Genomic DNA, 27,339 nt, shown 5'->3' on the forward strand with positions numbered 1-27,339 from the left:
AATGATGCTGTAGATATGATCAGGATTTAATCAGAGTTGGCTAGACAGTCAGAGACAGTTACTATCCCCAAACTGTCAGACTCTTAATGATACTGCACTAAACATTACCTGTGCAATAACCTGCTCCACAAACTAGGTGAATTACTAAATTATGTGCAATACAAAACTTATTTGAAGCAATTTTACAACCTGTAAAGTACTCCACTTACATATTATTTAATCCAACTTGCACTTTGGTATCCTTCTTATATTTCATTACATTGTTTACTTATTTATTTTGTATTTTTTATTATCTATTTATTATTTTACCATCTACTATTATTGCGTACTACGAGTACTTCTTATTTGAGCGAGTCTTGACCTCTTTCTTGACCTCAGACTGAACCTGCGTATGACAAATGAACAATCTTGAATCTAGTTCTGGCTCCAGAACACTGACATACTGATGCTGATTTTAAAACATAAAACTTGAACTTCAACGGAAGCATTGCTATTACCTCCGCAATGGAAGTTATGTTTCTGCCCACGTTTATCTGTCTGTCTGAGGATTTTTATAATTTTGTGTCTGAGAATGAGTCGTGGTCTAACTTGGATTCCATTACATTTTGGGAGTGATCTGCAAGGAATTGTGGACAGAGACATTTTTTAGAAAGATTCCTCTCAGCATGGGTGGAAATGAGCTGCTTGGCAGAGGTCTCTGCTCTCCGAAGGCTTTTCTAGTGGAATCATGAATTTTGAAAATTTATACTGACATTGAAAGTAATTGTAAAAGAGACAGAAAGAGTTGGACTGATAAGTTACAATAGAGAAATAATCACCATAACTATATGTTTTATATGCTGAAAGTGATTTTTTTATATCCTGTTTGGTTTTTTCTTTTGGTTTCTTTTTATACAGTTTTCTTTCAATGATTTGATTTTCAGTTTGACTCACTGTCCTTGTTTAAGTGGCGTTGTCATGGGTTACAGCATTGACTGACTCTAATTTAGCCAATGTGTGTTAGGATGCCAACCTATACCGTATTTAAATCTCTTTGTCTACCCATCAGTTAAAGACCAGTGTTACTGCTGCTGCACAAAGTCTTATGAATACAGGATTCCTTTGGAAAGGAGTGTGAGGTTAAATATTCTTCAGCAGTCAGATCCATGAGCACTGACAGGTTTGCAGATCGGCATCAGACATTTGCTTCATCCAGTTTTTAATAAACTTTTAATTAAACTAAAGCTGTGACTTAGTCCAGTTATTGAGTAAAAAAAACTGAACTGTTGCTATAATGTCAGTGAATCACATCAGAAAATTGTAAAGATAAAAAAAGATTTTTTTAAGATCTTTATTTAATCTTTTAATGCAACTTTTTCAGTCTCCTAATGCTTTTAGTATCACTATAATTGTAAAATTTCATGATTTATAGACATTGTTTCAGTTTTATGTTGAAGCTTTATTGTTTTATCCGCATAGATGAACTGTAAGTGTTCTCGAGCCACAACTTTCATCCTCATGTTATTTCTATAGTACCTGCAAATTAACATGCAGGCTTAACAAACAGCTTTACAGTTGCAATTTCTAACATATTTTGTTTCTTGCAATATAAACTGAACTATTTTTAAAAAAATAACCAATGAACAATACGTTCACGTTTTAGAAAAGATTAAGAAAAATGGATAAAAATGGAAATCATATGCTATTAGCATGCAGCAAAATCTAGTGAGATTTGGGTTCTTTTTGAATAAATTTCTACATTGAAATTTGTTTTGCAATTTCTTTAACTTAACAGCTGAACATTTTGCTTGTTTTATGCCTATTTCATGATCTTCCCCACCACCAGGCTGCTCCTTATCTCACTCCCCTGTCAGCATTTATTAGGATAATTTTTTGCTGCTTTGTGAATTTATCACATAATCTACTTGAACATGTAAATATTAATTTGCACAGCTTAAAAAAAACAAAACAAAAAAAACACTGCAATAAGGTTAGAGTTTCTCATTTTGGTAAAAGAAAAAAAAAAAAAAAAAAACCAAGGACACAATTTAATAAAGAAGCTCACAGTTTTTTTGTCATGCAGTTAAATTGTCATGGGAACTGCAGATGCAGCAACCAAAGAAAACGTTCACTGCATATCTGTTCCACAAATGCTTCTTTTAAATGTTCAGAGAAGACGCATAATGATACACAAGCTTACTTATTCTTTAAATTATCCTGAAAACCTTTCAGAAACCTTCTTGAACCCCAACAGTTACACTAATCTTCCTAAAAGAGAACACAGACCTTTCTCATTCGTCATGCCATAGATGCCCAAACACAGCCGCAAAGATCATTACTGACTGTGGAAGGAACTGACAGTCCAATTTTAACTCTTCTGTGTAGACGTTTTCACAGATGAACTCCAGATAATCTCCTGAAAATTAGGTTACCTGCTCAATCAGTACACGAGCTAAATCTGAAATGATCCAGCCTTGGTATCAGAGAACTGTGAGGGGGAATTCTTCAGTGTTTAGTCAGTCTAAATCAGTCATTTTATGCTTGCACACACACTTCCTTTGGCTAATATATAGCAAATTTCAGGGTTGCAGTGCATGTGAAAATGTTTTTTTTCTCCCTTGCTCTTGGTTAATGTATTTCTTTTTTCAAAAGGAGATTTGTTTTTCAACCTTGAAGTAAAAAATCCTTAGTGAATAAATTAAGAAATGTAACATTTAGCTTCATCTTAGCTTCCAGGAATACAATTTAACATGTTATTAATCCAATTTTCTTTTCAAACAGTGCTATTTTATATTCACTGGCATTTAATCTTTGATGAGGAAAAACACCACCCCTAATTTGCTGCTCAGCACGAGAAACATCATCTATCTGAGTCCTTCCGTGTTTTCCTCTCATCATTCACAGCAAAAGGATTGTGTCACCATTAAAAATCTATAAGGCTATTGATTCCCAGTCTGTCAGCTTCATTTCTAAATGCTAGTCAGTGATTGAGTCCCATGTGGAGGTAATTGCACTCTCATCCACACCAGCTCATTATTTTATACATGTCGAGCTCATAGTGTGAAGCAGTTGATTTGTTTTTTAATCCAAAGGAGCTTTAGATGAAATTAGTTAGAACTGAGAGAGAGCTGCTTTCATTTTAAAGCATTGATTATGTGCATTTTCAGCATGTTGTTGTGGACTGCTTCAGTTATTGTTCAACACATTCTCATTCTCGGCTTATCACACATTGATGGTTTGTCAAGAGACCCCCTGCATTAGCTCTCAGGGCATGGGATACCCGTTTGGCATCCTTTCGCTGCAGTGGTGAGCTGTGCAGCGCCTGCAAAATCAGAGAATGTGAAAATACATCACACTGTGATGTATTTTCATGGTTTTGCAAGAGCAAAATCTTTTAGCAATGTTATTCCATTTATTTTGTTTACACAGTGCATGAAGCATTGTTTCTATTTCATGGTCTTATAATAGATGTTTTAATATTGATCATAAAGGTGTTTTTAATATTTAAATTTATGTAGGCCTACTTTGTTTTTATTTTGTTTGTGTTTTTTATTCATTATGAAAAGAAACACTATAAGGAATAAATGATAAGGATTAGAAATGGACTGAGATTTGATATACAGTAAGAGGCTACAATCTGATTGTAGAAACACCACCCAGAAGTGGGAACAGGGTTTAGAAACAAGCTCAAAGCAAGTAAGAATCCATTATAGTGTCAAATGACATCAACTTCACATCATCTATATGAAATCACAACAAGAAAGCCTTACTCTTAGTGCTGGCTGGTGAAAAAGTAACAAGAGCCACATGGCCAAAGAGAAATGGGTATGGTTGCTGACTCGTGGTTTCACCTATTTTACTTTTTTAGGGTATTCATTATTTGTTTAGGATTGTGCTTATTATACTACTTGGTTTTGTTTAGCCATAGAAACTACCTTGATGAGCTGAGGAAGACATGAAATTCAGTCCTTAAAATGCACAATGAAACTCATTGGGAAATGAATTGGGAAAAAATGGCAAGAGTGTTTTCTTTGTTGCTACTGTGTCCCCAAGGGACTGTCACATACAACCATGTGATCCCTTGGTTGTATCCACTGTGTTCCAAAGCATTGGGCTTCTGCACCATGTAAATTTTTAAAGACCTAAGAAAGACCTGAGATTGAGGAAAAGTTGTGCTATCAAGAGATGGGGAAAACAATAACAGAAAACAAGGAGTTCAACTAATGTAATTAGTGCAGCATTTGCCAGTTTAATGTAACACTAAACCAAAGAATAGCTGAGAAAAAGTTTGCCAAATAAGGTCAAAATTAGTGTGTTTTATCCTTAAAACCCATCAGCAGCACCCCGAGCGCTCTTACTTATTATCAACACTTTATCAGAATTGTTGTGTGGAACTCTGTGGGGTAAAATAAGATTGATAGCTTATCCTGTCATTAATCTACATGACTTTTCCAAGCATTTATATCCCATCCAGAATGTTTACAATCCAGCTGCAAAATGGTATTAACAGACTGTTTGGTAAATTCACAATGAATGATTCATAACACTATTTTCTTTTCAGTATATTTTCAAAATAAAGGAAGATAGCTATAGTTTGTCTTTATATTGCTCTATCTATTGCTAAATTCATTTTACATCACTGTAGCCTCAGAACTAAGACTGATTGAAAGGATTGAGGTTCTACATGCAATTTTACATTAAAAAAAGAAGGGAAAAAAGAAAAGGGCAACTGTAGTATAGAATAGAATAGAATAGAATAGAACTAAAAGAAACTACAAAAATGGTTTGTGGCTTTAAGGTTATTGCTAATATCTAACATTTTTTTAAAGCTACTTCAAGCATATACAAAAAATTGTGCCAAAATGCAGATAGAAGAAAAATGCAGGTCATTCCTCACAGATCAAAGTTTTCCCCTAAAAGAAGAAAAAAAAACTTTTGTGCACCTACAGCTAATTTCCTCATCAATCACAACTATACCTTTATGGGTGTGCCTATATTATCCTTAGTTTATCTGCCAGTTCTCTCCATTCGATGTTACTTCATCCTGCACAATCATACATTTGTCATTTAGTGTCTGATAAATGCTGCTTCAAAGCAGTAACACAAAATCCATGGACATAATGGTTTTGTCACTCTTTATATGCACACAGTGTCTGCAGCCAAGCACAATACATTTTTCATAACAACATATAAAGTTACTCTTTAAAATCCAAATAAAAGAAAACCCTGATGGAAAAAATTGGAACAGTTTTCCTTTAAAATGAACACAATATTGATAAATATCTTCAAACATTCAGTCATAATCATGCAGTTGTCAGACCCAAGAACATTTAGCAGCTGAATCAAAGAACTCCTCAATGACCTGGCACAAATTAAACACTGACAAATGACATACCTGCAGAGGAAGAATCAATAATCCTTAATGAATTGCACCGTCATGATGAAGTTTGTGTAGGAAGCTGTGAAGAATGCACACATTTATAATTGACATGTATTTGTTTTAAAGCATACTTGGAACAAATATGAACAGCTGTTCAGGTATTTCTACACTGAATAACCTGCATCGGCATCTGATGTTTGTTTGTTTTGGTTTTTGTTTGTTTTTGTGTTTTTATCCATCTGTCACTGTGCTTCATTTGTCTGACAGGAGATCGTCCTTGTGGTGTTCTTTGGTGCAGAATATTTTGTCCGGCTTTGGTCAGCAGGCTGCCGCAGTAAATACGTTGGCATTTGGGGCCGACTACGCTTTGCCAGGAAGCCAATATCTATTATAGGTGGAAATGACATCCATGCACACATATCTATACACATGCACATCAGCAAACATATCACTTCACACCCACTCTCTGAATTTTTTAAACAATAACTGTAATATACCCTGAGCGTCATCCCACAATAAGACAAATTCAGCATGAAATTAAAACTGTCACTGGAATATTTCTCCACCTTCAATTTATATTCTCAAAATTAAAGCCTCCAGGTGTTTCTTTTTTCTTTCACTTCCTTTTTTTTATTTACAGCAGTAAATATTATCTTAAGTACCATTTGTGACTCTTTTCTGCTAAACCGATTAATGGAAGAAATCTGAAATGAAAACCTATGCAATGTCTAAACAGACATTTTTTGCACTTTTCTATTTGACTTCTCCAACACCTGTTCTGTCTATACTGACAACTCCCCTCATCTATGTGATGATATTCAGATTACTCATGTTCTGGTGTCATATTTATACTCTGTGTCTCATTCTCTGTTAACACAGATTTGATTGTAGTTCTCGCCTCGATAATTGTGCTGGCAGTGGGCTCCAAAGGTCAGGTCTTCGCTACTTCTGCTGTAAGGTAAGTGTTGCTTTGTGCCAGGAAAAAAAAAAAAAAGAAACATGTATATTCTAGGCATGCCCTGCACAGAGCCCAGAACCCCAAAACCACCCAGCAGTTTTCAGTTGAACTGCTCAATATGTGTTCTGTTTATGTGACATGCATGCAGTGTGAATGTAATGTCAGCAGGTAAACACTTCTGCTGTTTTCCAGAGGGATTCGCTTCCTGCAGATTCTGCGTATGCTCCACGTTGACAGGCAGGGAGGAACGTGGCGTCTCCTGGGCTCTGTTGTCTTTATCCATCGGCAGGTACTCTCTCACACCTGCAATCATACATCACACTTCAAGTCCACAGCCGTCTCTACCACCAAGGTTCCTGATTATTATTAGTTAGCTTGTGGCTCTCTGCCTGGGCAGTAATGGACTCTCCTCATTATTCATCATTATTCCTTCCTATGTGGTACAAATAGAGGGTCTTCATGTGGGAATATGCTGTAGAGTCATAATAGGAACAAGAAAAGCAGAATTGTGCATTCGATTAGGGTTTTAATGTTATAGCCACATCTGCTAGAGAGAATTATGTCTTCCTCCTGGGTGTCTTTCAGCTGAGACACAAAGATGGCTGTGATTATTCCCAGTGGTCGTGGCGGTTGTCTTAATGTCCATATAAAAAGAGAGTGATGAGCAGGGCATTAAGGATTTTACCCATTCAATACCACCTACTGGGCTTCATTGTCTTTGCCTTTGCTGATGACCATTTTGCTTCCAGGTAGAGACGGTCATCATCAGCCGCTGACCTCAGCTGGAAAGAAAGGGATTGTCGCTGCAGTGACATGTTGGATGTCTTTTGCAAACATATTGGTAGCCTGCTGTAAAGCAACTCAAACTTAGATTGTTAAAAAGCAGGTTAAGTTTGTGATGAGCAGGAAGTAAGAGTTTCTCACGTGGCAGTGCAGATGGAGATGTTTTATTAATCTGCAATGTTCTATTTTCTTATAAAGCCTTGAAGTAATTAATATGCACAATGTTATAGATGGTGCTTTAATTCATTTAAAAATGCATAATGAAGGCAGTGTGGTGAAAGTAAAGCATAAGCATTTTGAATTATACAGTCTGTGGGCAAAATGTTTAGTGTTTCAACACTTTTAGAGTGTGATCTTTTAAATCAAAGGTCTATCTGCTCACCAATCACCAAGTGTTATGGCTGCAAATTCAAGAAATTAACAGCTCAAACGGGCTCATATTCCAGATTATTGCATTATTCGTATGACTCAGGCAACAATCAATGTGGCCTTTTTTTTTTTTTTTTTTTAACAACTAAAACTGTGTATTTAAATGCCTAAATATAGTAAATGTGTGTCAACCCTAAGCTAACCCTAGTTTATGGGTTTTTCATCTAGCAAACAGTGGAATGTGCTGAAAAACTGGATGTGTTGGGTGCTTTAGTGCTATTTGAGCTTGTTGAGCACATTCATATGCTTCAAACATCCTATGAGCTGCCAAATGGAAATCAACAGAAATCATCATGGTATTCCATGAAAATCGCTCAAGGGAGAGAGACTCACCTAAGAAGTGTGGAATTCAAGCTAGCGCCATCTCCTCCTTAAACCTCAAGTTGTTCCTCAAACCAAGCTCAGCCAAACTGAATCCAGATATTTGAAACAGACTTCCATATTCCTACTAAGATGAATAGATAAATGAAAAATTGCTGAAATGAACAACACGAAAGGCAAAATCAGAATGCTGTTCTTCTCATCAGTCGGTCTAACACTATCGACAGAGATGTGTGAAGAATACAAAGACATTTTCACCAGAAACAGGCCAAGCTGCAGCCAGATTCAGGAATGGCAGGAAAATGCAGGCAGATTGAATGCACTGGCTGCGTAGTGATCCATGTTCAGAGATTTCACCCTGTGGAATTGATGCGGAGGAGGGGTGGCCTGCAGGTTAGAGAGGTGCATTTGAATCTGGATGACAAGGAAGGAACTGGACTTGCAATCAGTATGAGTTGAATGCAAAGAAAAAACTTCTCACTGGGATGAATAAAAGTAAATGATACTATGCTTTTGATCCTCCATTAAGTTTTTCATGCTCTCTATATTCAGTATTGTTTTGACAATATTCAGCAATAAATTTTAGATTAATAAATGCTTTACTGAGATATGTTATGTGTAAATGAACGCCACTAACTTAAAGTGCCATTGCATTTTTTCTTTAATATATGTTTGCACTTGTTGCACATAATGTTTGGCTTTTGCAACATAAAGATTTTTATTTTATTTTAGAAACAATGAAAAGATTGTTACTCAATTTTAATATTATTTATTAGTTAAGATTTAAACAAGCTTGACAGTCGGCCTGGTCTGGGACACGCTTGTTCACCAGCACTGGTTACCATGGTAACTGAGCTGGGACTCATTTAAGCCACGATGATGGAACAGAACTCTCTCTTTGATGAGACAGACTTATCGAAATAAGCTTAATTTCCCCTTAATCCTGTTTCACGGAATACTGCTTAGGATGCAACATTAATCAGACTGCACCGGGGAATTGGTTGTAGAAAATCAAACAAAGGTTATGCTATGATTAAGTTTCCGAAGGTAAACCAAGTTTTAGATAATACAAAAATAAAGTTGGCTGAAATAGAGAACGTGTGTCAAAAGCAATTTGTTAAACCTAACTCATAGGAAAAAGGAAGATATAGCAAAACTTAAAACCCAAATGAGAATGTAACAAATCACACTGACCACAATGAGCTGGTATCTTCTTTTCATGCCATTTCTGTCACAGCGTCATTGACTCAGAAGTGCCATCTACAGTTCATGATGAGGAATATAATAAGTCCTTATGGCGCTGGGCTCACCTTGCACTTTCTTCTAGCAATAATTGATTTGTCAAGCATATCAGTTCCATTGCCAGTTTATTTTTGGGTTCTTCAAATGCTGTTTGAAGACATTATAAGACATATTTTTATATATATATATATATATATATATATATATATATATATATATATATATATATATATGAATATTGTTAATGTAATTTCTAATTAAACTTAAACTTAAAATGAAAGCCTCAGACTTCAGACATATATTCTCAATGTTTGAACCCAGTGTTTTTGCCAATGGGCACAAGATGAGATTTCAATTCCCATCATGTTCCCCACTATTCAACACCTGCTTACCATGCACTCAGGGTAGTGGGGAATGACAGGTCAGCACTGATGCAGACTATTCCAGGGTGTCAGCATCCAATTTCACTCACACGCACTACCTGGATTGGCATGGTTGTTAATATGGTGCACCCTAAAAGCATCAACACAAATGGAGTCCAAACAGAGAGGATGAGTGCAAAACAGACTTTTAGAGAGGCTTGCTTAAATTCATTTCTGATTAAAGGCATCAGCAGTCGATATGGGTTTCATAGAGTCACTGTATCCATTAGAATTGTATGAATCATTGCTCATTGCTCATTTCACATTGCAACTATTTTGGATGTAATAATATGCTTTTGCACAACCCTATATAACCATACTATGTAAAAACTGTGTAAACTACTGGGACCAGTGCTGCAGCAATCAGGTGACCATTTTAAGCTGGAATCCTAGTATACAGTTTCAGTAATATTAATATGCTTTATTTTTGTTCTTTTTCTTTACTGTGATAAAAACCTGACTCTTCTTCAGTACATGTGCAGGAGCCCCTCTGTGTTAACAGCTGGAGTTGTTCAAGCTAATGGAGTTTCAGTATGCACCCTTTGTGTGTCGTAGCATCTGAATACAACTTGAGTAGCATCCTAGTGCCTGCAGCTCCTAAAGACAATTTGCAGTTGTTCCTAGCCTTCCTACTGGCAGAAGGGAAGCATGCATTGCTTGAATGAGTTGCCAGGTCACAGCAGTAGCACCACATCTCCTGAGCCCTGGGTAGCTACAAAAGAAAAATCTACCTGAATGAATAAAAAAAGCTGTCTCCAAGACTCATGTATTTTTTAAGTTTATTCTGCTCCTCAGCAGTGAAGGACGGACAGAATTATTTGTAGAGAGTAATTTGAGGATAAGTTTATGTGGAGAGCTCCACTCATCTGAACCTCTGAGCTGTGAATCCTGTGATAGATTGAGTGATAAAAAACACAGTTCCAGTTACGTAGTAGACACTTTGAGAGCTATTTCACACTGTAAAGCAGGAGTCCAATTAAAGTCAGACACAATGAGATCCAGGACCAATTAGACTTCATGAGCAAATCTTAGGCAATGCTTTACTGCCACTGTGATGAGTTGGTTTGCTGCTACTTAAATGCAGTTCTTACAGATAAATCAGTTGTCTGGGTTTCACTCTAAGTGCTAAGCTGTGAGTAACCAATGTGTTGTTTTTTTTTACTAGCACATAGTATTTGTTATTCTTCCTATGTATACAACTACTTAACACATTCTTAGGTACACCTATTACACAAAACCAAATAAAAAGGATTAAGCTGGGATATCTTGGTCATCCTGGCCAAACTCCTCACTAAAGAGGCATAGTGGAAAGTGTGTATGATATATGTTACTAAAAAATCTCCTTCAGACCGGGTTAAGTTTCAGGATCTGTGTTTAATTACATCCCTTAATACAATCAGCAGTCATCACACACGAAAACTCATGTTTCTTCTACTGACTGCTACACATTGTTATCACATTCAACCAAACCCCCCGGCATTGTTTAAACACTTGTGATCATTATTTAAAATCATTTTACACAAATATTAGATGATTTCGCAGTCAGTGGATATGTAAGACTTTCAGTATAAACTGCATATAAAATACACATTTCATATAAATACACATCAAAGAGTTACATGATCTTCCTTTATTGAATAAAGATAAATCAAAGCAACTGAACCTTGAGCTCAGTGCTCTCTGCAAAGATAGAAAGAATCAAAGCATTTTATACAACACAAGAAAAAAATATACACTCACAAAGGTCTGTGCATTATACATTCCTTATGTCTGCACCATGGAATAAAACAAGGACAGATCCATACACAACATATTGACAGAAATATTAATGGTTGCAGAAGCCTCCCTGATGGCCCATTTACACACAGTATACAACACAGCCATCGTAATAAAATCAGTTTAAAATTACACTAATTCCTCTGTCATAAAAATATTTAACTTCAGTGAAGCATGCATATTAACTATATCTAAGACATGTTGGTCTTTAACCAGATGACCACTGTCTTCATTTGGGAAAATGATCGTGTTGTCCCAGTCCACATGTGCTGGGACAGTCCATGGGTGGCACACTGTGGGTCCTCTCCGTCCTCATCAGGCCAAATTGTTGAGGATAGCACAGGCCACCGTGGCGTCCCAAAGGTAATTTCTGTCTGTGCCCTTGTCCTGACACAGGCATTATTATATGTCTACTGTGCTTCCTGAGTCTGCAAAGGGTGTAAGGAGAAAAGGTTGGCAGATATGCCCTCTGCCCACCAGCAATATACCAAAGAATTCACCTGTGAATACAAAATGTCATCATGACAACCTCATAAATAGAGTGACATTCTTGACACAGTCCTGACGTTAAATGTGATTATTAGAAGTCTTAGAGACTCTGGAGTCTTGGACCGAGTCAGACCACTTGGGCACAACATGGCTGAGTAGCCAGTCAGCGTTGCAGACAGGATGTGGACCATTAAACACAACACAACACGAGTAATGTACAGTGTTTATAAATGGACGACATCAAAAAGTCATGTTCATTTGAGTATTAATGCTGAGAAATGATTTCCGAATCACCCTTTGCAAATAATAGAGATATTACACATACACACTTTTACATCATTTCATATCTGCAGCCAGTTTCACTGGAAATTTCAGTTGCTCCATCATCAAGCTATGTTTTTGGAGATGTTAATTTCTATTATTATAATTATAATGTTTCAACAGATTAGCGAGTGTGTATTTGTGAACTACTCATGGATTCAAGGGATATGTGATACTTTGCCATGCATTTGTGCAGCATTTGTGTGCTTTTTATTTGATCATTGACTTCTTCATATGCTTTCAGGAAGATTTCCTGCTCCCACAGAGAAAAGTGTGCCACTTTCAATTCCACAGCTGATAAGTGATTCTGTGATATAATGTGAGGGTCTATTGTGGAAGTGAGCGTGCACTGATACAGGATCGGTTTCACCTGCCTTAATTAATCCGTGTCTGGTCTTTGTGCACCCAATTAAGGGTGGACACTATTGTTTTAGATTTGATAAATCAAGATTAGGTATTTATCCTGGATATCTGATCTTACTTTTGTGCAATAGGTATCTGTTCTATGACATACAGTATGTATGTATGTATAGATAGATAGATCGTTGGTTCATTCTACTGTATTATTTATCCAGTTTATAAGCCTCACTTGTTCAGTACCAAATTCTCAACAATGAACCCCATCTCTTTCCTGTGTCCTACTTGCCAAAACTTGAACAGTGATGTTCTCCCCAATTTGAGAGCAATTGAGTCTTACTGCTAGTCACATTATCTGTGAAAACTTTTCTGTATGCTTAGTGTACGCGTGCTGGTCAGTATCCTCTGATTGTAAGAGTTAGGATTTATAATAGGATTTCCTAAAGGTGTGAGTGTGTGGGCTGCTTGCAAGCTGTCAGGTGAAGGAACAGAGCAGTGTACCATGGAATGATGCTCAGCCAGGTATTTCATGAGTTGGATACAACACCACAACATTCCTGTTTTACAAGCAGTTTCCAATTATATATATATATATATATATATATATATATATATATATATATATATATATATATATATATATATATATATATGATGAGAGTAGCTTTTGGTAGGGTGAAAAAATCTTTTGTTTTGTTCTTTCTTTCCATTCTTTCGAGTAACTTTAAGAAGCACATTCACTTTGACGGGTGTTTGAGTTTGCTGCATTGAAATTAATTGAGTGTGTGATACACTGAATATAACTTGCTTTTACAACATGTGAGAAGTTATTCTGCACATCATTAAGCTGATGTGACATAATTTAAACAGCCCTCGAAGGCACAGCTAACATTTTAATGTTCTTGAAAAAAAAGTTTGCTCTACATCACTGAATGAAATCCCAGTGAAGCCAGCTTTAATAATACATGCAATCGACTCATAAATTATGACACGTACTTTTTCTTGCATTTTTAGTTCCTCTGGCAAAAGTGCACTATAAACATACAATCTAGACAAGTAACATCAGCTACAATATTATAACTGAATTATATCCTCCTGTGCCACTGGAGTTTGTGACAGTGCCACCATGGTTTAACATCCTGTCTGCAGCCTTGTCCTTCCTAATGGGTCTGTAAAACATGCCACTGCAATACTTTACTGCTGTCTTCTTCTTTACAATGACAATATTTCATTTGTGCTGCAATTATTAATCTGCTTTTGATTGCTTGTAAAAACAAAAAGTGAAAAAGTGCATAATAATAGTGGGGAGCTGTGGAAATCTTCCACCAGCCTGTTGTCATGTCAAACGTTAAAGACAGTTATGAAGGGAAATGGCCAGCGGAGTTCAGACGTGTTCACGATAGTAGCGAACCTAGCTAGCTAGCTGTTGTGAGATTTTTTTTTATCACATTTTATTTGCATAAAACAAAACTGGCAAGGTGGTGTCACTAAGGGGAGTTCAGCTTATTCTGTTCTTACAAAATGTGGCTGTTTCAGTTTGCACAGCTAAGTGGAGCAAATGTGAACTAATGCAAAATTGCTAACAGAGCTATATTACTCTGTCTTATGCATTGCTTAGTACATGCATATTTGAAGCACTTTGCTTATAAAACAAATAACAATAAAGATTGTTAAGTTTTGTTTTATTGGCAGGATATAACTATGTCATTGTACAGTTTTTTTCTAAAAAAAAAAAAAAACATTATGCATTCTACAGTTGTATCAATATGATTTAGGATTTGTTGTGTGGTTTGAACTGGCAGATGAAAGTTTTTTCATAAACATTTCAATGTTAAAAAGAAACAGTGTACCTACTGTAGCTTACAGTAACTTTGACTCAGTCATCTCATTAAACAACTCAATGGTAACAGTTACTGATATCAATTTTAGTGCACATTTAAACTATCCTTTCCCTGTGTGCCATGACTGCCTCGCCTTGTTGGAGCTGACACCTTACTCCCCTGAAACTGCAATGTTAGCAACACTTCTGGAAAATACACTAGAAGTCTCTTCAGCCCACATCAGTTAAAATTTGGTGCATGAACAAAATTCCTAAATATGTGCTGTAGCTACAGTGTTAAAAGGCCTATTTGGTTCTATCGTCACCTTTATTCACCTTATGAAATGCCACTCAGAAATAACTCTAAGGACAGCTGCGGCCGAAAGTTATTTGATTATTCTGCTGTTTGCTTTGGAAAACCATTTGTGGTGTACGGGTAACTGGTGTATTTTTTTTTTTTTCTTTTTTGATTGGGCTGTGGGAGCCCTGAAGAAGACAGCAATACTGAAAGTGGGCAGACTGGTAAAATGTATCTTTTCATCCGTGTTCTTTCTTGTCTGTAAATTGGAGTCTCTGTCGATTTGAGCCCTCACACAAACTGCTTCAAATCATAAGCTTGTGGTTTTAAAGCTTATTTTGGGGAATACACTGATATCTACAGGCTCCAGCTCCAATTGGCAATGTAGTAAATATGAGACCCAGAGGGACATGCTAATTTTTACTGTGCGTGCTGCACTTGGGGCTTCAAGATTGAGCCTGAAATGGAGACTGAAACTGACATCAGTGTTGGATTGGAAGAAATGTAATGGTTTTATTTTACCAGTCTGCCTGGAAGCTCATGCCATTAGTTACACTGTGTGAAGCTGACTTCATTGGTCAAATCAAAAATAATTTTATTAAAGATTGTCACATGAGGCTCCCAAGTGATTAGGGTCTATTGATTAACATCTGCCACTTGTTCCACCATCACCCCTCCTACTTACAAACAAACTTTTAATTTTTTGGGTGGTTGATGTGCTCGTTTAGAATAATTTTACATGCACTCTAATGGACATATTGTTAGAAATTGCAACTGGTTGCACAGCAATAGTTGAAATTATTAATACTCATGGTTCACAAAAACAAAACCAACTTCTTTTATTTATTTTTTTTATAGTAATTGACATTTAAAGAAATACATACATATTATTTCTGTGACAACAAAAAGTAAGGAAACTGGAAAGTTAGACCACAAAGGAAAACAATCTATAGTTGGTGAACAGCATCTGACAAATAAATTATTCTAAAGCAACAAAAGGCATAGAAATTGTTCATTTATAGTTGTATTTTGCTCTGTTCAACTGTTGACAATGATGTTGAAAACAGTCAAAGTCAATAGTATTGCAATCAAGTTTCACAAATCCGCAAAGCTTTTTTTATGTTCGGGTATGCTCGTTGTGTACATAGTTAGCAGTAATGTGTTTTAAGACTCACCCAGCTTTCTGTTTATGTCACATTCACAGACTAAAAGCACACAGAGCACAAACTTCTGCCAAGCCATGTGTTTACTCACCTGAGAACAGCAACCTATCCAGTTACCCTCCACATGCCAACTCTTATGGATACTTCAAGCTAATATCCCAATCTATTTCCATCATCAGGATATATATCACATCTTATTTAGAATCCTTGATCCAGAAAACATCAAGTAAACACCAAGATAAAGCAAATGGATTAAATATTCTTGAAGTTATTGAAGAAATTCACATCATATCTTTCTGTAATTGTGACAATGTGAGTTACTCGTTCGTGCATTTAACATCTTCCATAATGTCACCTTGTTTATTTATTTATTTATTTATTCCAGACTTTCAGTGCATTACCTGTTTAAATAGAAGCAGAAATGACAAAATAAGCCCTCTGTAGCCTCACTAAACATTTTTTAAACTTGCAAATGGTAATCTAGAAAATTGAATCACTTAATCTTTATTCCATTTCTGACATTTCCTGAAAATTTCATGGAAACCCATGTGTAATTTTTTTAGTTGTCTTGCTTAAAGACGGACAGACAAACCGACTAGCGAGGTAATAACACAACGCAGAACAGATTGCTACTCAGTAAGGGTTTTTAGTATTCAATATTTATGCAGCACATTTACATGAATATTCCCATTCACAAATGATATTATTGACAAACACGTCAGGCGCTGTCTGCTACACACTCATGTCACTGTCATAGTTAGTTTCAACTGCAAGAGGAAATGGCTTCTCAGACATGATCTGAAATGGTTTGTTTTTGCAGACTTGTGTGTGTGTGTGTGTGTGTGTGTGTGTGTGTGTGTGTTTGTGTGTGATGTCTTATACGTAATGTGTTTGTGTATTGCAGGAACTGATCACCACCCTCTACATTGGGTTTCTGAGCCTGATCTTCTCATCGTACTTTGTCTACTTAGCAGAAAAAGATGCAGTTGACGACAGTGGTTCCACCAACTTCAGAAACTTTGCAGACGCTTTGTGGTGGGGTGTGGTAAGGCTATGCATTTGCTTTATGCCTCTCTTTTTAGGTGTGATTGCTTTTATCTTTACTTAAGCCTGACTAAATTTCCGTTTCGTATTATACCATCACTTTTCTTACTGATTCTTGTTTTGTTCTTTCTGGTTTTAATCATGTTACGGCTAGGATACAGAAGATAACCTGATTATTCAGCTGTCAGTCATTCCATCGTTTTCGAGTTTACTGCTTACCTGCAGGAGTGTTTATGATGCCCCCACATTACAGTGTCGGTCTATCAGATCAAAACTTGGCCGCAAGTGTTATTCATTGAAGATTATCCCTTACATTAGGACTTTACTGTTTTATGATCCCTTTTTGCATCAATACATCCCTTTAAGCCCACACCTCAAGCCTAAGTCTACATTACTCCCTCATATTTCCTAAAGCATCTTCCACATTATCTTCACAGAGACCATATCAGTCTCTTTCAGTACTGATGTGACATAAAGGTCAACAATGAAAGATGGTTGGTTGCTTGTATTATATTTCATCTTTTACTTTTGGTATCCTCTCAGGAGTTGCCCATTACTTCTTGTGCCTATGGCCCCAGTTAAAAGATCGGTATTCATCTTATTCTTGTTAAAGCTGTACCCAGAAGAGTGTGAACTTAATTCGATGAACCTGAGAAAACACTAAACTTAGTGATAATAAATCCTGTTTGTTTTAAATGTTCAAAAAGTTGTTTACCCGTTTAGAGGCCGTGCAGTTCGAGAATATTCTAACCTGCTGTTTGGATGATAAATTAGGGCAAGCTCACCACAAAACATGCGTTCTTTCAGTGACTTACTGCACTCTTGCAGTTAATTTGAGACAATTTATTATTCATGGAATTACTTGGAAGTATCCTAAAATTTAGCTAATATTTGATTCAGAACATTTTGTAAATACCGTAGCTTGATTCTGCAGGAAAAAAAAAAAAAAAAAAAAAAAAGTGAGAGGTCAAATATGGGCTGTTTTATCTGCACTTCTGTTGTTATTGTAGGAGTTGTGTGAAAGCCCTTGGGCAGATCCAATGGGCTGCTAATACACACAGCAAAATAATAAGAAAAAAATTTTGGATGGACTTCAGCTCCTTAAAAACTTCAGTGACTCTGATATTAAAAAATGTACAAGTCCAACTGAGTAAACAACGTTTCTTATATAAATTAAATGTTGCTTTTTATTTGATACAGTTCAATATTTCCATGTTACATGCTCTGGCTTATGTCTGATGGGGATCTGCTCTCACATACAGTCTGGTTTTCTTACTCCCAGTACAAAGAGGTGACTTGTGGTCAGAAAGTCTCGGAATTTTAATACAAAAGTAACTCATTTTGTTAATATAGATTTTCCTTGTTACGTATATTTTAACTGTGCTACCTGGGAAATTCTCTAATGAAGTGGGACTATGGGAAATGAATGACAAAGTAGATTATTGTTCATTGATCATTAATTAATTAATGGCTTTTACAGAAAGAAGCATTAGTCCTTTCGGAAGCATCACTCACTCCTAGTCTGGACTAAATTGTTAAATTGATTGCCATGAAATTCAGTCAAACCACAGATGTACCATTAACTTTGGGATCTCAACTGTAATTTTCAGCTCTTGGTACCATGATATTCACATGATGCAATACCTGTTAAGTTCCCAGACACTCTCATTAAGAGTATGAGGTCAAGCTAGGGTAAGTTTGAATGTAAGTGCCTTAAACAGTATCTGTCCACATATGAATTTCACTGTGTTTGTTTGTGTTTTTCTGTCTGCAAGGTGACAGTGACCACAATTGGCTATGGAGACAAGGTGCCACAAACATGGATTGGAAAAACCATTGCATCCTGTTTCTCCGTGTTTGCCATCTCTTTCTTTGCCCTTCCTGCAGTAAGTAGAAACTGAAGTTTATAGCTCAGATCATATATATATATATATATATATATATATATATATATATGATATATATATATATATATACATATATATATAAATATATATATATATATATATATATATATATATATATATATATATATATATATAGAGAGAGAGAGAGAGAGAGAGAGAGAGAGAGAGAGAGAGAGAGAGAGAGAGAGAGAGAGAGCGAGCAAGAGAAAGAGAGAGGGAGATAATATAATTAGGTGAGACACTAAAAGCTAATAATAACAATCAGAATCAGTTTTAGTTGTAAAGTATGGTGCATTTTTTGCTGACACTCTAGTAGAATCATTAGGATTAGTAGAAGATGATAAAAGAATTAAAGTGTTAAAATAAGTAAGAAATAAATTTTAAAAAAATAACTGAAATCTGAAACCAAATAATAGTTCTTGTTTTTTGACATTTTCAGGTTCAGATTTTTCCATGACTGTAGGTAAAAATAAAAAGCTGCCAGGCAGGGATCTCAACCTGGTTGCTTCATGACTAACACGTTCTTGTTATTTCAGTTTGCTTTTATCTGCTGTTGCATGGCTTATTTTCACTTTAGCTCTCTGCATGGTCATACAGGAGAGGTTATCGCAGATCAGATGAAGTGGCTTGTTTCTGCAAGACACCTCCCATGCAGTTTTTACTTTTTCTATAGAAATCTTTAACAGAGTTTACAAAAGTTCAGCAAAACCTCAAATTAAAAAAGTTTCAGAGCTGGGATTGTATTTTATTTTAATTTTACAAGTTTGGCATTAGTTATTCCCACTCTCTCCAGAATAACTTTTCCCCCTCAGTTATCTGCACAGCACTTAGTGCAGTTTTCCCAGACAGGTTGTCTTTCAGAATGGTTGTCTATCTTTCTTCCTCTGCCTCCATCCATGATTCAAAGTCTTTGATTTAGCTCTGTGAGCTGCAGTTGGACCATTAACATGAAACGAAATCTGTTGCAATCATCATGATCAAAGGTGAAATCCACAAGTGATATAGATTATATTGATATTATAAATATGTCAGTGATCTAGATAAATGCACCAGATGGAGATAAAACAGCAAGAAAAGAAAAAAAACCACTGCTAATTTCTATCTTTGCAATTAGTGGTGTAACGATTTGAGAAAGTTAGTGATATAAACAAACATGAATTTAATTCAAACATTTCGTTTCATAAACAAAGTTTAATATTACAGTGGAATTTTTTTGCATCACACAACACATGCAGCCATAATGTTCTGTTTTGGATGTGCATGCTTTAAATGAGGAAATGAGGAAGAACTCTGCTGGGTTCTTGTTCACAGGGAATCTTAGGCTCAGGCTTCGCCCTCAAGGTGCAGCAGAAGCAAAGACAGAAACACTTCAACAGGCAGATCCCTGCAGCTGCCTGCCTCATACAGGTATTTGAAAAATACTCAAACTGAGCTTCAATAAAGCCGAGGGGGTTGAACTGACTCGGAGCCCCACTCTTCTTTCTGAGACCAGCCTTTTCATGCAAGCTTTCTTTTCTTCTCTGCCATGCCATGAAATATGTCCTATCCAACCAGTATATTTCTATTTTCATGCCCCCTTTCCAGACAGCTTGGAGATGTTTTGCTGTGGAGAACTTTGATTCAGCCACATTCAAGATGTTTTTGAGAAAGAAATCCCACATCCCTGCTTCCTCTCTGTCCAGCCCAAAGCCCAAAAAATCGGTTTGTAATCATTTTATAGATTCTACTTTACCTCTTTTAAGGGATTATGTGTGCTAAGGTAAAACTAATGTATTCTTAAGGGAGACTGCAATCATACTGTTAACCCCCAAATCCATGAAGACATTTTTTTTCTTTGGAAAAAGCTTTGAAGTGTTGTGTAGTTATATAGCTTAACTCTTAGAGGCTTTTTAAGTATTCTGTTTGTTCTAATTACTGCCATTCCAATCATTTATTCATAATAACATGGACAGTTTTAATTAAATAGGTTTTTGCTATTTTTGCCTGTGTCTATGCATCTTAAGTAACAGATCAATATATTGGTCACTTTTTTTACATGCCACTGAATAAAAAGTGTTTTTGAAATTGCATGAAGAAATGAGGATAGACCTTATTTTACTGACTTTTTCCATGAGGATTACAGAGACTACAATACAACTTATAGTAATGTCAAATCACTTCATATTATTCTTTTCATGACTGGGATGTTATGAATTTTCCTTATTATTCTTTTGCTAAATTAGGGGATTTCTTTTGGTGTGAAACATTTGGAATACTGAACATTTAAAGAGAGAAATAACAAAATATGCTGCCAAAACAACAGTAGCATCAGATTTGGGAATTAGACCATGCATTGTCTTTCCAAAATAATAAAAATCACACGTCAGTGTAAGGGCTGGTAAGGGCCTCCCATTGGTTAAAAACTGCATGGATTATTATTTCCTAGATGGCAATAAGATGTTTAATACTAAACATTGCATAGTAACGTCTCAATTTCTTAAAAATCATGTACGAAGACACATGTGGTCATGGCAAAGTTGCTAATCTGTTTCCGAAGGTGAAATTATTTGCATCATGGAAAGAGAACATCTAAGGAAACTGCAGAAAATAATAAAATCAGGTTAAGACCTTTCCAACAAACTATTAAAAAGTGGTAAAATAGTTGGAAACCACCATCGTAGAAGAAAAAATGTGGTGAGAAAATTTTTTACTGATCTGGATCCACATCCACTTAAACGTTTGGTGAAAACAAATCATCTTAGAACTCTGAGTTATGTTTCATAGAAAAAGGGCATTAACACAGAAAATATGAAAGGAACCCAAGTGATTAGGACTAAACAGCTATGTAACCTACAAAAAACCACCTGCCTGTGAGGATCACAATAATAAATAATTATATAATATTATTAATAATGACTTCAATTTGCTGGAAGCCTAACGATTTGCATCTGGAGTAATAAAAGGTCATGTGGTCCGATTAGTTCAGATTTACCGTTTCAGGGTGATGGGTACATCAGTGTACGCGATGCAGCCATCATGCGTAGTACTTACTGTACACACCTGCTATGATGTGGGGTTTGTCTGCTTGGTCAGGTCTAGGTTGATCAGCATTATGTGCCCCAGACTGCCGTCACATGACTACCTGAATGAGGAGGTTATTTAATCACTGACATTTTTCCTCCCTAATGACACGACCATATCCAAGATGACAATGTCAGGATTTATCGGGCTCAAGTGAAAGAGCCTCAAGCAGCATGAGACATCATTTCACACTCGGATTAGCTGCAAGAATCCAGACCCCAATTGGGAATCTTTGGGATGTGCTGGAAAAGGCTTTGGGTTGGTGGGACTCTTCCACCATCAAATCAAGATCTTAAAAATAAGGCAGTTCTGGATGGAAATAAATGTTTTGATTGCAAAACTTTGTAGAAACAAGGTAATAGTTTTTTGGGGGGTTTTTTTTGGCCATTGTAGATTGTTTATGTACCGTGTGAACTCCTGCAAACATCTGGACCCTCAGTTTATAAGTGAGCTATATAAAATGGCCATACAATTGATCTGAAACTGTGGCAGGTTTTCTCTTGACTCAAGATAATAATCATCTCTGAATGCTCGAGCACTCACCAGCAGAAAAGTCGGAAACTGTATGAGTGACAACTTTAAAGCTGTGTTTTGACACTGAGCATCATTAACTTAATTTTGCCAACATTTTTGATGCTACTAAGCACATGCACTGCACGTCTGCATGCTGAAATACCTCAGCCACTTTCAGATGTTGTCACTGCAGAGTGTTGTGTCGCACAGATAAAAAAAATGTCAGTTTAGCAAGGCTAAGATGACAAAAGCACAATATTCTATGACACGGGGTTGACTGTGTTTCTCTGCTATGTCACTCTAATGTCACACAAGCTGATATGTTTGTGTTTGTCGTGCAGGTGAAGATAAGGAAAAAGTTGAAGAGCACTGACAAGGACAACGGTCCGACTTCTCCCACAGTTCCCAGCATCACCTGTGACTCTGCATTTGACAGCGGGAGGGAGCAGAGCTCAGATGTTTACAGCACACTCGGCACAGGTATTAAAATATGACAGACACTTCTGCTCTCTTATCTAAAGCAGTGGGTGAGGACAAAGGGCGTTAATCAGTTTATTAATGTGTAGATAGCATCAATATGAGCAGGTCTGAATGGTTCTTTAACAAATGAATATGCATCTGAAGAAGTGGACAGGGTTACACTCATTTTGCTCAAGAAGATCAGATAACAGGAGAGCTGGTTTGAACTGCAAATGAAGGGTTGTAACCACATGAGGTTTCGAGGAAAAAGTCCAAATATTAAAGATAGAATATTACTCTGCAGTAATGAAACGTGAGGTTGCATTGATTAGTTTGAATGTCTAAAAGTCCACCTTACATCCAGTGCTGCTGCAGTGATGATGTGAATCAGCAGGGACTCAACAAAGCTTCTCAACAAAGATTAATGTTTTATTCTTCTACTGTAATTTAAGGTAGCGTGTGTTTTATGCACTGCTCATCCCCTTTTTGGGTCATTTTGAGTTAGTTAAAATGTGCAGAAAAGTTTAATTAGATCTTTTTTTTTAATGTCAGCCTGTCTGCTGGTAGGAACATCACTGTGATCCTGGCTGAGACATCTCAACTGGATAGATTAACTGGATAGTTTGAAGAGATTAAAGTTCACTTGTATGATTTTATACCAGAGTAGCTTTAGTTCTTGTATTTAATACGCACACCAGAGACACACATGTTAGTTTAATGTATCTAAGTTTTAGGTAAGAAGTAAACATGGTTCTCTGTGTCTGTTGGCTGTGTGTTGTACTGGTAGTTTGGCTTCTTTGCACTGCTCTGCAGTTTCCCATCATGACAAGTAGGATGAAGTGGCTGGAGAGAATGGATGAGCCGACCATAGCATGAATACACAGTCATCTCTTCCTGCTTTCTTTAAGTAGGACAGTCCCATTTCCCAAAAAGTTGGGGGAACAATAAAATTAAAAACAAAATCAAATGATTGCAAAAGTTTTATTTTATTGCTTTTTTTTTTTTTCCAAACTAGCAAAAACATGCTTACAGCAGGGTCGCATCACCTCTACATTCAAGGACACTGTAAGCACTTAGGAACTGACCTGAAGTTGTCGTATTAAAAATCAAATGAGTTACCATTTTGCATAATGCAGAGTGACTGCTGTGTTTAGGCCAAGTCGTTCATATCCTTTCTATTAATATTGTGCCAAATATTAATAATAAGTGACAGTATTAATGTTTTTTTTTTTATTGTTCATCTCTCTATTCTTTCAATGCCCCAGTGAGAAAGACATTTATTATTATTATTATTATTATTATTATTATTATTATTATTATTATTATTATTATTATTATTAGCATTATCATTAGCATTATTATTAGCATTAGCATTACTATTATTATTATTAGCATTAGCATTACTATTATTATTATTAGCATTAGCATTGTTATTAGCATTGTTATTATTATTATTATGTTCCACTCTTTGTCCCTTTCATATTATTAGTATGGTAGTACAGTGGAAACAGGACATTAACAGGTATTCTGTTCACAGGAAGAAAAGGAGAGACAGTGGAGGACAGTCTGTTTCAAAAGCAGAGAAATATGGAGACTTTTAGCACATCCATAACATGTAACATCTAATTGGATGGTGCTCTTTGTAGTGTGCAGTTATAAAACCTCTTTTCTTTTTTCTTTTTGCACTAGCTGCTAACATGAAAAGCTGCTTAGATGAGTGACTGAAGCTCTGCCACCAACATGTAACTGTGCAAATGGTTTTGCTTTGCACTCAGTTCCCTGTACAACAGCAGAATTTAATTGTCCCAGTTGTACAGATTTATATGCATGTCCTCTCACTTCATGTTCACTGTGAATCACTGTCTTTGATTTTGAAGCTGAATTGATGCTACATCTACAGCATGCAGCTTTTCACTTTGATACATTTTACTAAATTGCCGCATCACGTGTGTGTTTGTATTGACTGGATGTACACAGTGATGTGCTCAGTTGCTTCCAGCTGTCAGATCACATAATGGATTTTCTTCCATTTTTTTTTTCAATCTGTTTGCTGTTTTTTTTGGGTTTTTTTTTTTTTTCTGTTTTTCAGATTGGATTGATTGTCAACATATTCCCCGACTGGTTTTTAAGCAACAGATTATTGGATTCCAGATCCAATTCAACCAATAACCATCTTTTATCTGACATATAAGCAAAGCTGTAAATGCTGCTGTTGTAGCTGTCTGCAAGATTTTCTTAGACTGCTATCTATCTAGGCTGGCTAGACTGCTATCTTGTTCTGCTTCTGTCATCCAATTTAACTGCCTGTGTCTTTGCTTGTGTCTTTTTTGTATTTCTCTATTTTTATTTCCTCTCATGGTGTTTTGTCTTTGCACCTGTTTGAGCAGGAGTCCAGGCACCGGGAGGATGCGGTGAGCTGCTGTTAGTGTTCACTTTCTGCACATGTCCTCCGCATGAGCACAGTCACCATTTTAACCATCACCTGTTTTTTTTTTTTTTAATTATATGTCTAATGAAAATGGAAATGCATTCCAAATAGTGTATTTATCCATCTATTTGTCCTTTTAAACATACCTAGTCATGGTCTTGTTCTTCATACGTGTGCTTCAGATCGGCAGCAGTCGTGGACATCTCTGGCTTCCCTTCAGTTCAACTCTGCACCGTCAGGTAACTTTATGTATCGATGAGTGTTTTTATGTTGCATTGTCAGTCTTGAGGCAAAAAGCTACATCACAAAGCACAGCTATAGTTTCATATACAGTTTAAAGAGCTTTAATGTCACAAGTACAGCCTTGAGCAGAGGGCTAAGAGTTGGTATGTTCAGTTAATTCATAATATAAACCTACAGTTTTCCTTGCCTGTTTGTCAGAAGCATTTTCGAGCCTGTGCATGTGATAGACTCTCAGTCAAACCCACCAAACAGGTTCAACCAGTCTTCTGTACACTGGAGTTAAGAATTGTCAATCTCCTTGTCAGGACATATCATGTCACATGTTCCCAAATTAACAGCAACAATTAAGACCTTTTCATTTCAAGCCCTTTAGAGCACCATGACTTTACACTTATTTTTTATTTTTGCTTATTTTTTATTTTTTGCTATTTTACACTTTTATAACTGGTTTTGTTCTGGTTTGTATAATATATGTGTTCCTGTGCAGCTTCTAGCTTTGTTATGAGCTTCATTTTAAACAATGATTTTTTTTTTATTTATTTATTTATTTATTTTTTTCAGGTTGGGGGTTTCTTTCCCACAAAACTGACACCCACACGTGACCAATTATTGTGATATATGTTAGAGCTTCCTTTCATCAAAGAGAAAAAAGAGCTGCTTCGCTCACAGTAGGGTTGCTGTGCCCTCCAGAAATATTGGCACCCTCAGTAAATATAAGCAAAATAATCTGTTGGAAAAAATATCTTCACTACTCACTGCTTTTTTTTTCTCCTTCTCCCTTAAACCATTAAACCAATTTACTTTTTAAGAAATTATAATAATGAAAGCTGCAAAACAGTTATGTGTGCTTCAACTATTTTGAGAAAATCTTTTAAAGAAAATCCCCTGTTTGATTTAAGGTTTTGGTTGCAGGCTGTAGTACCATTTTCAGGAAGCAAACTGCACATTACAACCAAATGAATACTCCAGCATACCCTCGAACTGTGATGGCTGTGGAAAATGCAAATAAAGCAGAAGCCCTGCTTTAGAAAGAGACTGTGATTTGTCCCTTCTGGGCTACTGCAGTAATATGGTTGTGCAACATGGCAAAGGGCCAAGAAGACTGAAGGCACAGCACAAATATTATTATAAGAGAACCAAAGTTATAAAAATTGTTATACATTTCTGCCCCAAAATGTTATCCATTGGAACACTGTGTGCATGTAATTGCAAAATGCTGAGTATTTCAATCACAAAATGTGGTGACAGATTATATAAGGCTTTTTGTAGCAGACATTTGTGCTGCTTTCATTTCTTTTCGTAAAGAAAGAGATTTCAGCATGGGGATAAATTCCAAGTAGTGAGGCATAACTTTCTCTTTTTCTACAGTGTAAAAAAGAGGTGACTCTGTTCTGGTTACTGAAGACAACAATGGCATTGCAGGGAAAAGATGTTCCATTGCATAAAGCAGTGAATGGATAAAGAAATGTTTAGACCCAATCGTCACTTATGACCAAGTTTAAAGGTGTAACATGTCGCAACACCAAAGGTCGATGACAGAAAAGGGTTTTTATTTGTGTCTATCCCCTTTACCAAAATAAACGTTATGTCTTTATTCTATTTGAATAAGACATTAATGGCAGCCGCCATTATTTGTGCCACCATTCATACTAAGGTGAATGAAGAAACAACAAACCCTCTGAGCTTTAAAACTACCTTTCTGGCTTTGTTTGATAGGTGGTAGAGTACAGTTTGGTGTAAGTGAAACATTAAACGGCATATAGAAGAAGACAGAGCTACCAGTTGTTTTTTGGAGATTTCTGGAGAGGACAGAATAAAGACTGACGGAGAAAGAAGAGAAAACACCTCATAGGAAAAGTGAAAGAGATAAACAGAAAGGGGGAAAAAAAAATCTTTAAAAAAAACAACCAAAAACAAGACAGAAAAACAAACAACCTACAGATGTATA

General features: G+C 36.2%; 1 protein-coding gene across 1 annotated transcript in view; it reads left to right on the top strand.

The window, feature by feature from the left end:
- The window catches only part of kcnq1.1 (potassium voltage-gated channel, KQT-like subfamily, member 1.1), a gene marked incomplete at both ends in the record, with an annotated part of 56,240 nt that overhangs the window by 19,157 nt on the left and 9,744 nt on the right, over positions 1–27,339 (top strand). Inside the window, 9 exons of the mRNA XM_079244788.1 lie at positions 5,627–5,753; positions 6,239–6,317; positions 6,510–6,606; positions 16,642–16,782; positions 18,557–18,667; positions 20,000–20,095; positions 20,273–20,389; positions 22,603–22,741; positions 25,331–25,387. Coding sequence (XP_079100914.1) covers positions 5,627–5,753; positions 6,239–6,317; positions 6,510–6,606; positions 16,642–16,782; positions 18,557–18,667; positions 20,000–20,095; positions 20,273–20,389; positions 22,603–22,741; positions 25,331–25,387 — 964 coding nt within the window. The remainder of the gene's footprint in view (positions 1–5,626; positions 5,754–6,238; positions 6,318–6,509; positions 6,607–16,641; positions 16,783–18,556; positions 18,668–19,999; positions 20,096–20,272; positions 20,390–22,602; positions 22,742–25,330; positions 25,388–27,339) is intronic.

This window comes from Telmatherina bonti (assembly GCF_933228915.1).
Source record: "Telmatherina bonti genome assembly, chromosome: 1".
NCBI classification, from domain to species: domain Eukaryota; kingdom Metazoa; phylum Chordata; class Actinopteri; order Atheriniformes; family Telmatherinidae; genus Telmatherina; species Telmatherina bonti.